This window comes from Microtus oregoni, unplaced genomic scaffold (genome assembly GCF_018167655.1).
Source record: "Microtus oregoni isolate MIOR12 unplaced genomic scaffold, Mior012 000150F_ref0000365, whole genome shotgun sequence".
NCBI lineage: Eukaryota > Metazoa > Chordata > Mammalia > Rodentia > Cricetidae > Microtus > Microtus oregoni.
Genome location: NW_024544800.1, coordinates 489,374 through 506,329, shown reverse-complemented (window position 1 = coordinate 506,329; position 16,956 = coordinate 489,374). Strand labels below are relative to the sequence as shown.

The 16,956-nt window shown below is 36.6% G+C and overlaps 1 protein-coding gene across 1 annotated transcript in view; it reads left to right on the top strand.

The window, feature by feature from the left end:
• The window catches only part of LOC121444962 (testis-expressed protein 11-like), a 301,690-nt gene that overhangs the window by 157,833 nt on the left and 126,901 nt on the right, over nt 1-16,956 (top strand). The window contains exon 16 of the mRNA XM_041646923.1: nt 13,212-13,314. Within this exon, the coding sequence (XP_041502857.1) occupies nt 13,212-13,314 (103 nt within the window). The remainder of the gene's footprint in view (nt 1-13,211; nt 13,315-16,956) is intronic.

Below are 16,956 nucleotides of genomic sequence, written 5' to 3'. Positions count from 1 at the left end.
TTTCTGTTATATTTCTCATCCATTCCTATAAGGGCGTTTTTTACATGCTGTTTAAGGGCGTCAATCACTTTCATGAAGTCAGTCTTTTCTACTTCTTCTTGATTAAGGTGTTCATGTCCTCCCGTTGTGAGGTCGCTGGTTTCTGGTGGCTTCATGTTGCTTTTCAGCTTGTTGGGCGAATTCTTGCCTTGGCGTCTGCCCATCTCTTCTTCCAAATGCTCCCTTATGGATCTTCTTTTACCGGATCAGGTCTCCTTGCCTACCCAACGCTGGCTCTCCCCAACGTTCGCTCTCCTGGCGCCGAGAGATCAGGTCTCCATGCTGGTTGCACAGCTCGCAAACAAAGCGCTTACCCTGCTTGGTGCAGGCAGGCCATAGAAACAAAGGAACTCCCGCCCACTTGGGTGCCCCGAGGATTCGGACCCAGTGCCCAGACAGGCTTGGCTGGGTGATGTTATGTGTCGAAAGCGGACGGTGGGGCCGAAGTGGGGAGGGTTCTGGATGGAAGCTGGGTGGGCTAGGAAGAAAGAGGCAGTATGCAGGGAGTAGAGGCCCTGCAGAGAGCCCAAGAAGGATAGGGGGCCAAGGAACCTCTGAGCTCCCCGTGCCAGGCTGGCGCTGCGGGGCCAGAAACTCACCCCAACACTGGCTCTCCTGGTGCCGAGAGATCAGGTCTCCGTGCTGGTTGGGCAGCTCGCAAACAAAGCGCCTACCCTGCTTGGTGCAGGCAGGCCATAGAAACAAAGGAACTCCCGCCCGCTTGGGTACCCCGAGGATTCGGACCCAGTGCCCAGACAGGCTGGGCTGGGTGATGTTATGTGCCGAAAGAGCTACTTACTCTATTTTCAGAGGCAGCATATGTTCTGTGCATTGGCACATAGATAAATGCAGTGTTCTGACGTCATAACTACTTATGGATGACTGAAAGTTCCGTTGTATATGAACAAGGTCAAATTGACATCTTCTTGGTTTGTATACTGTGAATATGAAGCAGAAGTTTTAAAGGGAGAGAGTATTTGGAAAATTCCTTTGCTTACTCATCTTACCCTTTATCATTTACCATATTCTGAAATGCTATTTGCTGTTAATCATATGCTATATAGTCCTTAAAGCAGACTAAAATCTTAAGGTCTACATTTTTTGTTAAACATCATTGAGAGCAGATACTTGCATAAAGAACCTAGTTTTTTTTACTTTTAGGTTCTTATCTTGTATTTATAACCACTCAAGAAAAGTTCAGTACTTAACTTCATTAGGAAACAATATGGAAAGTACAAGATAAATAAGATTTTGTGAATGATGGGTCCGTTTATATTTCCAATAGCATGTAAGGCATTTCTCCCTTTGTATATCATACAATGTGTACATAATCTGAGGTATTGATTCCTAGAAGAACAAAAAATGAGGACAAGTATGGGCTAAATGGAATCTGAAAGTTGATGTTTCCTTTTAAGTTTTATGTTAGCTTTCAGGGGAAATATGTGAATAAGTATAGTGGTTTGATAGGTTTTTTTGAAAGTCTGTACATTATCAGGGTTCTTTAGAAGAACAGAACCAATAGAATGATACATTCAACAATGGCTGTTTACATTCCGAAGGCTGGGATTCTGGTAGCCTGCTCAATATATGAGCTTGGGTGCCTCAGCAGTCCCAGTCTGATGCTTAAAAGGCCTAGAGGATTCCTGAAAAGTCACTTGTCTTCAGTCCCCAATTGGAAGGCTGAAGAAGCTGGGTTTTGATGACACTGAAGTATGACAGTAGCAGTGGCAGCAACTGTGGTAGTAGCAGCGACAGAGTAGAGGCACTCATCAACAGGAAGCAAAAAGCTGTACCCTTGGACCTTCTTATATCTGGGTTGTGGCTAGGAGGCATTGCCATAAACTCGGTGGGTGGGAGATCTTCTTTCCTAACTTATCCTTCCAGAAAATACCTTTACAGACCTGCCCAGACTAATGTCTCTTAGTTAATTCTAGATCCAGTCAAGTTGACAACCAAAGTCAACTATCATAACCTATCTTTGAAATGATATTTACATGATGGATAAAGAGGAGGAAAGTGAATGAAGTTCATTTCAGTGGCTGTTACAAGCTCAGGAAACCACACATTGATGCCTTTTGCTAAACTAAAGAAGATTTTGTGGAGATCAAGAACAGAAAAATGTTAGCATTAATTATAAACTTGACACAGCTTAGAGCCATCTAAAAAAATTACCAGAAGAGCAATGCAAGTTGACTAGGTCTAGTCTTGCTCTATAAGAATTAGAAATTTTTGTGTGGTGCTCGAGTTTGAGCTTAGAGCTTCACATATACTAGGAAAATGGCCTGCCACTGAAGCACATCCATAGCCTAAAGCAGTACTTCTTAACATCTCTGACTAACGACAGGATTGGTTCTCGAGTTAGTACAGAACTGAGCCTATAATTGGAGTTCAAATGTTGTTAGCGGTAAGGAGGAGAAACTAGGCATGCAGGAAACCGGTATGTTTTATTAGCATGTAACCTTGTTTGTTGCTTAGCATATTTCTCATTTTATCCTTCCTTTCTTCCTCGCAGACACTGGATACTTTGCACATGTAAAAAATACTTTCCTACATAGTAGAACAGATAGAAAGATAGAGAGAGGAAAAATGCAGCCCGTCAGTGTTTTACTGTTCCCATCTTGCCATTGTTAACTCTGCTAATTTCGTTGTCTGCCATTTTGATTGCTTCCTTTTCTTAGCAAAAGGTCTCCATGTGTGATTTGCTGAGCTTGTAGCAACTGTCATGAACTTCATCAAAGTATTTCCTCTTCACTCGTCCTTTCTTTTATTTCAGAGAAATAAGTACTTTTTTTGGTAACTTTACTCTGCACATCTCAGTCCTAGTTCATAAATATTTCTTTGCCGTTTCTCCTTTATTACAATTATTTTCAAGTGCTGTTTATTAAAAGAAATCCTTCATCCTTCACTTCTCTTCAAAATTCATTTCCATTGTCCCCCTTTTTATTGCCAGACTTTCTAACCCAAAAGAACTATTTCTATTTTTCAGTAGTTATTTATTTAAAAGTATTTCCTGAGTGCTCCATGTTAAGTAGTATTTATATTGAGAATATAAGAATGAACAGATAGGATAAATAGCCTGACTCTGAGGAGTTAGTTTATCTGGAGAGGCCGTTTTTCCCCAGTATGATATGTTATAGGTGTCAGCAGTTTTTGTGTAAAGAGCTACACAGCAGATGCTTAAGATTTTTCAAGTCACATGGTCCCTGATGCGACACTCAGCTCTGCTCGTATACCTAACACTGCCATAGCTAATATGTAAGCAGGTACCCATAGTGTGATCTAATTAAACCTTTATATTTAGGAATACTAAATTTTGAATTTCATGTGATTTTCTTGTGGCGTTAAATATTTGTCTTTTGATTCATTTCAGTCATCTAACACCAATAAAACTATTCTTAACCTGCGGACTTTGCAAAAACAGAGGGGTGTTTCAGATTTTACCAACGACTGTAGTAGTCTCTTGACCTGTGACTAAATAAATAGTGATAACTACTAAGAAGAAAACCTGAGCAGAAAAAGGGCAATGTTATATGACCACAAAATGGCTGTAAGAGTTAAAGCAGCCACAAAGATAAGACTGCTTACTGAATATTTATCTTTCATTTTCTGGTTTCATATTGTTTCTACTGACTATGTAAAGCTCTAAATATCATACCCTTCCATTACAGCTTGTGGTCACTGTACATAATCTAGTGGTATTCACTAGATGGCACTGTGGCTTCTGTTTGTACTTTTGAAGGTTTTGTAATGATTTTATTGCCTTCCCTTCAGATATAGCTGTATAGGTGTAAATGAAAGCATTTAATGAAATATGAGGTGAAGATTAATTTTGGCTCAACCAAAGAAGTTCTACTGTATTAAACACCTAACTTGAGGTTTTAAGTCAACAAGTAATTGAATGCTTATTTTATTTTATTTTTTTTTTCTTGGAGAGGCTGTGGAGAAGGGGTACCCTCATCCATCATTGCTGGTGGGAATGCAATCTTGTGCAACCACTTTGGAAATCTGTGTTTTGGTTTCTCAGGAAATTCGGGATCAACCTACCCCTGGACCCAGCAATACCACTCCTGGGAATATATCCAAGAGATGTCCTGTCATATGACAAGAGCATTTGTTCAACTATGTTCATAGCAGCATTATTTGTAATAGCCAGAACCTGGAAACAACCTAGATGCCCTTCAATGGAAGAATGGATGAAGAAAGTGTGGAATATCTACACATTAGAGTACTATGCTGTGGTAAAAAACAATGACCTCGAATTTTGCATGCAAATGGATGGAAATAGAATGCTTATTTTAAATGGTACTATAGAATAAGTAGATTTACTTTACTCCACTATATAAATGTTTTTAAAATATTATTTCAGAGACAAGATTTACATGTATAATTATATAGTAACAAAAGAGAGGTATAAATTAAGTATCAAATATTGTGGAATATCATATGGAATTAGAATAAGAATATGAAGATCAGGACCGTTTATAACTATTCATTGAATGTAGCACATAGCACAAAGCTAAAAAGGGCAACTGATATGTTAGAAGACAGTCAGATCCGAAGGAACCTTGATATACTGAAATAATGAAGCCATTCTCAGAAGATGGAGACAAACAGGAAACAATAAAACATCTTGTGCTGAATCTCCAAAGCCAGCCGTAATAGAATGGAATGGATGAATGGGGGTTTTAACAGAAGCACATGTGCATCACTTGGGGCTTTTCGTTGTCTATGAACTAAACAAGAAACAATACTAAGAAAGTTCACTTACATTATATTGAATCAGTCAGCTTTTTGTATCCATGCATTTTCCATCTATGAATGTAACCTAGTGCAGATCAAAAGCACTTAGAAAAAATCAGATTAGTACTGGACTTGTACAGAGTATATTGTCAGTATTTGTTACATAATATGGTGAAGTAATGGTTTACGCCACATTTCATTGTATCAGGTATTTTAAATAATCTGGAGATGATTTGAAACAGACAGGAGGATAAGTATAGGTTATGTATAAGCAAGAAACTTGAGCATCCACAGATTTTGGCATCCGAAAGGAAGTAGGGAGCTCTGGATCCAATCTTGCACAGATACTGAGGGTGACTCTATAATGCATACAAGGATGCAGTGAGCATTCTGTGATCTGCTCTGTAGCAGATCTGAAGCATAATATTGGGCTGGGGACTAATTTTGAAGAAAGATATTGACAAGCTCTAATGTGCCAAGAGGAAGACATTCAAGGACTAACGAAGACACTAAAGGCAACTCGTTTTATGACTAGAGCTAAAAGGCAGTATGGAGTTTAAACTTGAAAAATGAAACTTAAGAAATAAATGATATAGTTCTTCCAATATGTGTGTGGCTACTAGTAAGAAAACATTTATACAATGCTTGTTTCCATGGGTGAATGAAATTTTCAGTCATGACAAGAGGACCTTATCTGACAATTAGATTTATCTACAGTTTAGTTTTTTAAAAGATATGATGAATGCCCTCTTCTTGAAGGTATTGAAATACGGATAGATTGGTCACTTCATCTTAATGTTATTGAAGATATTTGCATCTGAAGAATTTTCAAACATCAGATCTCTCTCTATTGCATGGTTTAATAATAAAATTTAATAAATTCTAGTTTGATAATTTAACAAATCTGGTTCTGATAATATAATTTAATAAATTCTACTCTGGTCAAAAAGACTGTGGAGGACTATAGATTTTTTAATTTTAGAACTAAGATCTCATATGATTGCTATGTTCATTAAGAAATATTTATTGAAATATAATTTAAATATTGAAATATATTCACTTTGTTATATAGTTAAATAATTTTGGCAAATATATACTCTAGTGTAACCACTATCACAATCTGGATATAGAATATCTAGAATATGCATTATGTAAAAGGTTTTACTGTTTTCCTTTCTATTCAATCCCCAGATCAACTCCCAGGTCCAAGTAGTGAGTTATATGTTTTCTACCACTATAGGTTAAATTTTTCCCTCTTAGAGTCTCATATAAATTATCCAGCCTACTGTATATCAAAATGTATGCCTGGCCAAGACATATTCAGGGAAGTTGGTGTTGTAAATCTCTCAATATTGATAATGATTATGTAGTTTTGGTCATTGTGTGATAATTGGTTTTATACTGACAATATGTATATTTATAGATGCAGTATACAAATAAAATTTTACTTAAAATATTATAGGCTAGTGCTGAAGTAGCACTTAGTGGGAAATACATTAAATATTTTGCATAAATATATTATAAGAAAATTGTAAATGCTAAAGCAAATATTCTTCACTAGAAATTATTAAAACAAGTGCAAGATGAACTCAAAAGAGCATTTTAAAGAGAACTATTTACCTGCAGAAATTTCCCATATATTGAGCAAACAGATAGTAGAAGGGACCTAGAAAGTCAAAACCATGTTCTTTGAAAAAACTAATAAAACAGGCAAATTTCTAGTAAGACAAAGAAGGAATAAAAATGAGAGAAAGAAAATGAGGAAGACAAAGTGAGCATTGGTATTTGAACAACTTTATGCATGAATGCATTCCTGGAAAACATATAATTTATCATACTGAATTAAGAAAAGAACAAGAAATATATGAGCAGTCCCATATGTAACTATTAATGTCATTTAATCAATGGTTTAAAAATACACAAACAAGATCCAAACCCAAATAGTATTACTTTTTAATTTTATTAAACTTAAAATAAAATCTATCCTCAACTAATTTCTTGTGCATAATACAGTATTGCTGACTTCAATATAACATTATATGACAAATTTTGATATCTTGCTTGCCTATAACTAGTTATTAATTTGTAACTCCCTACCAATCTCTTCTAATCCCTGGAAATCACTATTTCACTCTTAAATTCTATGAATTTGACTATTTTAGATATTGTAAAGAAGTAGAAATCATACACTATTTGTTTATCTATGACTCTGTTATTTCGGTGAATGCAACATCTTCAGGGTTTATCCCTGTTATGATGCATTACAGATTTTTTATTGAGACTGAATAATATTCCATTAAATGCACACATTTCTTTTAAAGAATTATTTATATTTTTTATTCATTTTACATACCAACCACAGTTTTCCCTCCATTCCCTCCTTCCCCTCCCCCCACCTCCCTCTAACCCCCTCCCATCCACTCCTCAGAAATGTTAAGGCCGCCAGGGGGAATCGATAAAGCCTGACACAGTCAATTGAGGCAGGACCAAGACCCTCCCCCACCATCAACTAGACTCCCCTGTAGCTCAGCCTGGTGCTTGGCTGTGGATCTCTGCATCTGGTTCCATCAGTTACTGGATGAAGGTTCTATGATGATAATTAGGGTAGTCACAAATCTGACTATAGGGGAAGCCCAGTTAGGCACCCTCTCCACTATTACTAGGAGTCTTAGCTGGGATCATCCTTGTGGATTCCTGGGAATTTCCCTAGTGCCAGTTTTCTCCAAGACCTTTATCATAAAAGGGTGTTGGATTTTGTCAAAGGCTTTTTTGGCATCTAATGAGATGATCATGTGTTTTTTCTTTCCGTTTGTTTACATGGTGGATTACATTGACAAATTTTCATATGTTGAACCATCCCTGCATCTCCGGGATGAAGCCTACTTCATCATGGTGAATGATTTTTTTTTTTAGTGTTCTTGGATTCAGTTTGCCAATAGTTTTTTTAAATATTTTTACATCAATGTTCATGAGGGAGATTGGTCTGTAATTCTCTTTCTTTGTTGTATCTTTGAGTGGTTTGGGTATCAGGGTAATTGTAGTCTCATAAAAAGTGTTTGACAATGTTTCTTCTGATTCTATTGTTTGGAACAATTTGAGGAATATTGGTATTAGCTCTTCTTCGAAATTCTGGTAGAATTCTTTGCTGAAGATAAAGCTATTGGGTAATCTGTTTAATTAGACCAAGGTAAGATGACTGGCAAAGGAAAGGATGGGTGAGGAAAAGAGTGTCTCATCAAAGGTAGCTCATGTAGAAAGCAGGTTCACAAATCACGGATTGTGCAGATGGCTATTGGCACAGGGGTGGATGGGTGGGTATCTTTTGTAGAGCTGGCTTAGTGTTCATAAAGTCCTTAAATACATTGGTTTTTTTTTAATCATGAAAAGGTTTTCTTTCTCCATCAACTATAACAATTTCACAGAATATTATATCTGTACTGGCATCTCCCTTCTTTTAAAACTTGTTGACTGTCAGTCAAGGCCCTTCTGGCTCCCACAGTCTCCATTAAAAAGTCAGTTGTTATTCTGATGGGCTTGCTTTTATATGTGAGTTGTTCCTTCTTATAGCTTTTAGTATCCTTTCTTTGTTTTGAATTTCTTTTCTGGTCCTGTCTATTTAATATTCTGTATGCCTCTAGGAATCTTTTCCTTAGGCTGGGGGAGTTTTGTTCTATAATTAGGTTGGAAATATTTCCTGCACCTTTGACCTGGGTTTCTTGTCCTTCTTCTATATCTATAATTCATAGGTTTGGCCTTTTTATAATGTTTCAGAGTTCCCAAATGTTCTATTTCTATTTTATATTTTATTGAACATTTTCTTTGACTGGTACAATTTCTCTACCTCTTCTTCAAGCCTTAGCCTTCTCTTTTCCACTTGATCTATTCCATTGGTGAGACTTTCTATCGACTTTTTAATTTACTGACTGAATTTTTCATTTCAAGGTTTATTTTATTTTAGCTTTTTAGAAAGCTCTTTTTATTAAATTCTCTTTTCAGAATTTAATTGAGTTGTTTTATTCCCTTCCACTGTTTGCTTGTGCTTTCACAGTCTTTATTTCAGAATTTATGCATATCACCTTTGAGTTCCTTGAGCACATCTGCAATTACTATTTTGAAATCATTACCTTCTACATCAACCAACTTGCTTTTCTCAGGGAAAGTATTATAGGGGTACTGGGTATAATTTCTGGAAGATACACATTATCTTGATTATTCACGTTGCTTATGTTTTTTGATGAGCCTTAGGTATCTGAAGTTAGATCATTGATGGTAGTCTTGATATGGCCTCACTTTTGTTGAGTGAGTGCTTGCATCTTTGTTTGATGTTTCTACAATTTGTCATGTTGTGAACTAGCTGAATGTCTTTGGAGTTCAATCTTGGTGAAACCCTGTGTTGATTTGCAAATGGGGTGTCAAAAACAGTCCCAGCTGTAGCTAGGAACTTCTGACCCTAGGAGCAAATCATTTGTACTTTTAGAAGATCCTCCTGCTGGTATTCAACAGTGATGGAAGGGTCATTGGTTTCTAAAGGTGATTTTTAATTATCAATGGCTAGGATTACAACAGGGATAGGTGGTACTCCCTGGGGGCAGGGTATAGGATAGCACACCATTCCTTAGAAAGCAAGGAGGCCAGACTGAGGGTCCCTGCCACAAGTTAGGGATACAGCTTACATATGGTCTAGGGCACCCTGATGAATGAGGTAGGCAGGCTCAAAGTTCCCTTCCTGGGTTTGAGGTTGCAGGACTTCTCATAGTCCTTGGTTGTGTGGTAGGTAGGGTGGCTGTTGACTATGTTGGAGGACAAATGGGCTACCTGAGTCCAGAGTTGCAGGATGTCAGTGGCTGGTGGGCAGCCAGACAGTTGGGTTGTAAGGCTCCCTACTTAGGCTCAGGGTCACAGAACACCACCAACGATTGGATTTTAATAGCAAAAATGTGTTTGGTTTTAAAGAAACTATGAAATTCTCTTTGAAAGTAGCTAAATTATTTTTTGCTTCTACCACCAGTGAATGAGAGTTCTAGTACATACCTCCACAACTTACCAATATTAGCTTTGAATTTTAGCCATTATAATAAATGTGTAGTAGCATTCAGTGTTTAATTTGTACACACTGATGCTATGTTAGGCATTTTGTGTGCTTATTTTCCACATGTATGTCTTACTTGATAAAGTGGCTCTTCAATTGTTTTGCTTAATTTATAATTTAGTTGTTTTCTTATTGTTGAATTTTAAAAACTTCATTATATATTAGAAGTATCAGTCCTTTGTCAGTTACATGTTTTTCAGATATTTTCTTTTTTCATTTTTTTATTATTAATTAAATTTATTCATTTATTCATTTATTTTACTGAAGTTTTGCCTCTCTCCTCTCCTCCCATTCCCTCCCTACCTTCCCTCTGTTCCCAATTCATTTTTCCTCTCTTTCTGTTCAGAAAGGGGTAGGCCTCTCATGGGTCAATAAAGCGTAGGACTAAGTTCCTTCCCTCATATTAAGGCTGAACGGGGCAACCCAGTATGAGGAATGGGTTCCCAAAAGCCAGCCAAAGTGGTATAGCTGGGTCTTCAGGTAGATTGATTCCCAATTTTCTGAGAAGCCACCATACCAATTTCCAAAGTGACTGTACAAGTTTGCACTCCCAGAGCAACAGTGGAGGAATGTCCGCCTTGCTCCACATCCTCATCAGCATGCGGTGTCAGTGTGTTTTTGACCTTAGCCATTCTGACAGGTGTAAGATGAAATTTTAGAGTTGTTTTGATTTGCATTTCCCTGATGGCTAAGGATGTTGAACAATTCTTCGAGTGTGTTTCAGCCATTTGAAATTCTTCCGTTGAGAGTTCTGTTAAAATATGTAGTCCATTTTTAATTGGATTATTTTTGATGTCTAATTTCTTGAGTTCTTTACATATTTTGGAGACCAGCCCTCTGTCAGATGTGGGGCGGGTGAAGATTCTGTAGGCTTCTGTTTTGTCTTATTGACAGTGTCCTATGCCTTACAAAAATCTTTCAGTTTTATAAGGTCCCATTTAGTAATTGCTGATCTCCGCGTCTGTGCTATTGGTTTTCTATTCAGGAAGTTGTCTCCTGTGCAAATGTGTTCAAGGTTATTTCCCATTTTCTCTTCTATCAGATTCAGTGTATCTGTATTTATGTTGAGGTCTTTGATCCACTTGGATTTGAGTTTTGTGGAGAGCAATACGTATAGATCTATTTATATTGTCCTTGCATGCCAACATCTAGTTATGCCAGCACCATTTGTTGGAGAGGCTCTCTTTTTTTCCATTGTGTGATTTTGGATTCTTTGTCAAAAATTAGGTGTTCATAGGTGTGTGAATTTATGTCATAATCTTCAATTTGATTCTATTGGTCCACTGTCTTTTTTTATACCAATTTTATATTTTCTCCTAATGTGTAATTTGCCGTTTACAAGGCCTAGGCTAGCCTTGACCTTGCTGTTTTCCTGCCTCAACCTTCTGTCAGAGTACTGAGAATGCAGGTGTGCTCTGTCATATCTGTATCAGAAATTCAGAAATTTTAAATTTTAATGGAGTCTAGCTTGCCATTTGTTTTTCTTTTTTGGAAATGCTTTTGGTTTCATACATAAAAAGTTATTGCCAAACTCAAAGTTACCTAGATCTTTTTCTTTTTCTGTGAGTTTTATATTTTTTAAAATTTTTTCTGCCTGTTTTATAAAAGTTATTTACCTTTATTTTATGTGCATTGGCATCAGAGTCTGTGAAACTGGAGTTACAGACAGCTGTGAGCTGCCATGTGGGTGCTGGGAATTGAACCTGGGTCCTGGAAGCCAGTGCTCATAACTGCTGAGCCATCTCTCCAGGCCCTGAGTTTTATAGTTTTAAGTTTTCCATTTAAGATATAATCTATTTTTAGTTAATTTCCAGTGAAAATTTTATGGTCTGTGTCTAGGCTTCTGTGTTTGTTAGTTTTTGCATGTGCATGTCTAGTCATTCCAGCACCATTTGTTGGAAAGACGGTCCTCAGTGTTTCTCTTTTACATTTCATCTTCTCTCTTGTGCTCATATGAAAGTTAGTGTCTTGTTTTAGTTACTGGCCTAGAAAGTATACAATTCTTTCTTAACTGCCCTCCATATTTATAATCTCTCTCGCTGACTTATTCTTTATGATAGTATTTTATTATTGTCACGATTGTGGTGCTGGAGGCCAAACCAAGGGCATTGTTCATGCTAGGCATGAATCCTCTACCAGTGCTTTACTCCATTCTCTTTGTTACTTCTTTTCTCTTTTACCTTCCATTTAATTCCTCTTCATCTATTTCTAACCTACTATTCAACATATTTGTTTTATTTTCATTTTACTTATTATACATTTCACTTCAAGAAGTTTCCTTTTTTCAAACTTTTAAAAGCCATGAAGTTCATTGATAGTCAAAAATGTTAAAACTGTTACAGCATAGAAATAACTAATTAGAATGCATACAAGCTTGAATAATCACTATAACTGTTTCACTAGGTGCTTACTACTATTAATCTGCCTACTTGCATTTTTAATATAACTTTTATTTTTTTGAACTTTGAAAGCATAGATGTTTTGTCACTAGTTTTATTATTCTAGTTTCTGAATCTTGAATATCTTTCTGTTAGCTGTCATTTCTGCTGTTATTCTTTTATGGCATCTGGTTTTATATGGTGCTTGGTTAATGTTTACAGCTCATCATTGTTGAAAATTTTTATGTAATATTTTGAAGCTGAAAATGAATATCCCTTAATAGGTTTGGGAGCAGTTATTCATAACTGTAGGTCTTTTGAGCCCTCTAGCCACCAGATTCTATAATTTAGGACTGTAAACAAGCAAGTCTACTTGTATTATAGCTCAAGGAACATTTCCCCTTGTGTGTTGTGCTGTCTTCTACTCAGTGCCAAAGTAACCTTCTTTGTGGTCTTCTGGAATGGCTATGGGTAGGTACAAGTTTACTTCTGACTTAGTCTAACCATGTGATCTTGTGGAACTTGATATCTAGTTCCTGATTTACCAAAACCCGTCAAATTTTCAGTAAACATTTGTCTACATGCACAAATACCCACCAGCCAAAATTAGTTTTAATTCTCTGCTTACTTTTCTGTGCCTTCACTTTTCCTTAGGTTTGGTTTGATAAATGTGTTGCTACATTTCCATTTGTCCTATTATTTTATTTAATATTTTTAGAAAAATTCTAAGCATATTATTCAACGTGTATGGTTGTTTTCAGAAGAAAAGTTATTTTGATATGGCTTATTCACTCTGGTTCTAGAAGCAAAACTATTTCTGTAGCCTTCTAAGACAATAGGTCTCTAAATTTTTTAGATTCCTTTCTTTTCTTAGTTGAGTACCCCTCAACTATTGTAACTATCAATGATATTAGTAAAATACTATACGGACTTTTATAAAATCAATTCTATGTTTTTCTTTTCAGGCTAAAGAGGCAGTAACAGAAACTGAGCAACAGGATCCTACAAACATTTTCACTCAGTTTTATATATTCAAGATTGCAGTCATGGAGGGCAACTCTGACAGAGGTATAAATACTCTGTGTATTAATGTGAACAATGAAAATCCCCAAAGAATAAAAATCCACAATAAGAAAATAGATACACTGTTTTGAAGATAACTGTGCTGAATAGGTATAATTACTTTTGCATAAAATTATACAACAATGCACAAAGAAACTGGGGGTATGAGAAAGTAAAAAAAAAAAACACAGCTACCTATCTAGAGGATCTGAAATGGGAAAATATTGGACAAGAATTGGGGATAATTTTTATCACTGTTCTTGTTTATACTTTGCCATTTGAGCCAGCCTACTCAAAAGTTTTAAAAGTTATGGGAAGGGACAGTCTTAATAAAAATTTACATCAGTTAAGAATTGACCTAAAAACCAAAGTCTTTGGGTACCTTTTGACTCTGTTCACTAATGTTGTAAAACAATAATAAAAACCCCAATCTTTAAGTGGAATTATTCTTCACAAAGTGATAGTGATAGAATGGTATGTACATGATGCATATCCCATCAGTGTTGTGTTCTCCCATTAACTCAAGCATAGTTTCTTAGCTGGTGTGTCAGCACACACATATGTATCTTTAATTAGTTATGTATATACATGTACTCATTTAAGGTTTTCAGCCTTTCTACCCTTGGGTAGTTGTGCAAATTCTGAAGCAGTCTGAACTGTAGACAAGTTGCCATTTATAAAGGAAGTTGAGATGCTTATGCAAATAGATGGAGCAGAAACTATACCAATCTAATCACTAAACTATTTACAGTTACTGTGCACCAGAGATTCTGTTATTCATGCTAGAAAAAAAGATAATTTAATATATAATAAAAAGTGTTATATACCTCAAAAATAATAAAAAAGTAGTTAGAGTTAGCTCTGTATCAAGGCTAATATTTTTTTCATGGCTTTCTTTACTGTTTTCGGAACAGACTTCTGGACATTTGTTTTACACACACACACACATTTCTTACTGTTTTTCAAGACGGGGTCTCATTATGTAGCCCTGGCTGTCCTAGAACTCACTTTGTAGACCAGACTGGCCTTGAACTCACAGAGATCCACTTGCCTATGCCTCCCAAATACTGGGATTAAAGGCATATTGATATAGTATATTAAGGGAAAAAAGAATTTTAAATTTCATGAGGCATTTTTATCAGTGAAATGTGAAAAGTTTCCTTATTAAACCTTTCCCTTTAACTTTATTTTGAATAGAGTTATTTCAAAACCTATTAAACTAAAAAATTATTTATGTGTGTGAGAATGTGTATATTTGTACATGATGCCACAGTATTTGGATTTTAAATAAAACCTTCATGGAGTTGGTTCTCTCCCACCTTCATATGGGTTCTGGGATTGAACTCAGGTCAGCAGGCTTGTGAAGTAAGCACTTTTACCCACTAAGCCATTTTTACCATCCCTTTTCAATGTTTCTATTTAAATAGTATATATTGATTATATAGAATAGTAAGTTTTATTATGATGTTTCATATATGGATATGGTATATTTCAATCATATTCATATTTACCTCCTGTTACTCTTTATTGTCCTTCTGATCTCCCACTGATGCCCCTCCTTTTCCTCAACTAGTTCCCCTTCTCCATATTTTTTTGAAGACCTAATGAATTTCATTAGGGTTGTTTACATGAAGCATGGGTAAAGGTTTATTTATAGGAGCATGAGCACCTTATCAGTGGTCACACCACAGAATAAAATACTCCCCTTCCCTATTAACCAGTAAATGTGTTTAAATATTCAAGGAAGTGTGGAGCCCAAGATTTCTTCCCTTCTCCATGACAGGATGTTGACTGACCCAAGCATATACACAAAGAACTACAGGCAACTAAGGAATGCTGAGAGTAGGAGAAATAGTCTTCCCTAGAGAAGAGTACACTCATTGGTTATCCAATACCAAATGGTCAGCTCTGAAAATATACATACAAGTGACATACATTCTGTGCAGGCTATATTTATATGTGTGTAAATACATGTATACATATGCATGCAATAACAATTAATGAATAAAAGAGGTCTTTGAAAGAGAGCAAGGAAAGGTATAGGGAAGGGTTTGAAGAGAGGAAAAGGAAGGTAGAGACACATGACAGAGGGCTGAGCTCCAAAATATATAAAGAACACAAGAAGCTAAACATCAAAATAACAAATGATCCAATTAAAATTGGGGTGCACGGACTGAGCTCCCAAGGTCCAGTTGAAGAGAAGAAAGAGGGAGAAGATGAGCAAGGAAGTCAGGACCGCGAGGGGTTTGTCCACCTACTGAGACGGTGTGACTGATCTAAGGGGAGCTCACCAAGGCCATCTGGACTGGGACTGAATGAGTATGGGTTCAAACTGAACTCTCTAAATGTGGATGACAATGGTGGCAGACTGAGAAGCCATAGATAAAGGCACTGGGATTTGATTCTACTGCATGTACTGGCTTTTTGGGATCCTAGTCTATTTGGATGCACACCTTCCTAGGCCTGGATGGACCAGGGAGGGCCTTAGGACTGGAGGGGGAAGTGGGAGGGTGAGTGGAGGAAAGTGGAAGGAGGAGAGGAGGTGGAAATTTTGAATGGTATTATTTACAAAGCAAAAAATGTTTGAATTTAAAAAAAGAATCAACTAAGCAGGGCTCATAGGGGCTCATGGACACTAAAGTGACAATCAGGGAGTTTGTATGGGTCTGACTTAGATCCTCTGAGTATATGTTATATGTGTGTAGCTTGGCATTCTCGTGGAGCTCTTAACAATGGGTGCAGGTTTGTTTCTGACTCTTTTGCTTGCTTTAGAGATCTTTTTCTTCCTACTGGGTTGCCTTGTCCATCCTTGATATGCAATTTTGTGCCTAGTCTTATTGTATCTTTTTATGACATGTTTGGTTGATATACCTTGGAGGCCTGCTCTTTTCTGAAGAGAAACAGGGAAGTGGATCTGTGGGAAAGGGAAGATGGCAGAGAGGGACTGAGAGGAGAGAAGGGAGAGTAAACTGTGGTTGATATTTAATATATGAGAGGAAAAGAAATACAAAAAATAAATAAGAAGAAACAACACAAAAAATAAAATAAATAAAATTGGGGTGCAGATCTAAACAGAGAATTCTCAACAGAAGAATCTCAAATGGCTGAAAGACATTTAAGGAATTGCTCAACGTCCTTAGTCACCAGGGAAATGCAAATCTAAACAACTCTGAGAATTAGTCTTACACCCAACAGAATGGCTAAGATAAAAAACATATTGACACCACATGCTGGAGAAGATGTGGAGTAAGGAGAACACTCCTCCATTGTTGGTGGGAGTGCAAATTTGTACAACCACTTTGGAAATTGGTACGGTGGTTTCTTAGAAAATTGGGAATCAATTTACCTCAAGACCCAGCAATACCAATTTAGACAGGTTGCTCAATCATACCACAAGGACACTTTCTTAACTATGTTCATAGCAACATTATTCCTAATAGCCAGAACCTGGAAACAACCTAAATGCCCCTCAACTGAAGAATGGATAAAGAAAATGTGGTCCATTTACGCAATAGAGTGCTACTCAACTGTTGAAAACAATGACATCATGAAATTTGCAGGCAAATGAATGGGACTAGAAAAAAAGCCATTCTGAGTGAGGTAACCCAGACCCAGAAAGACAAACATGGTATGTACACACTCACAAAT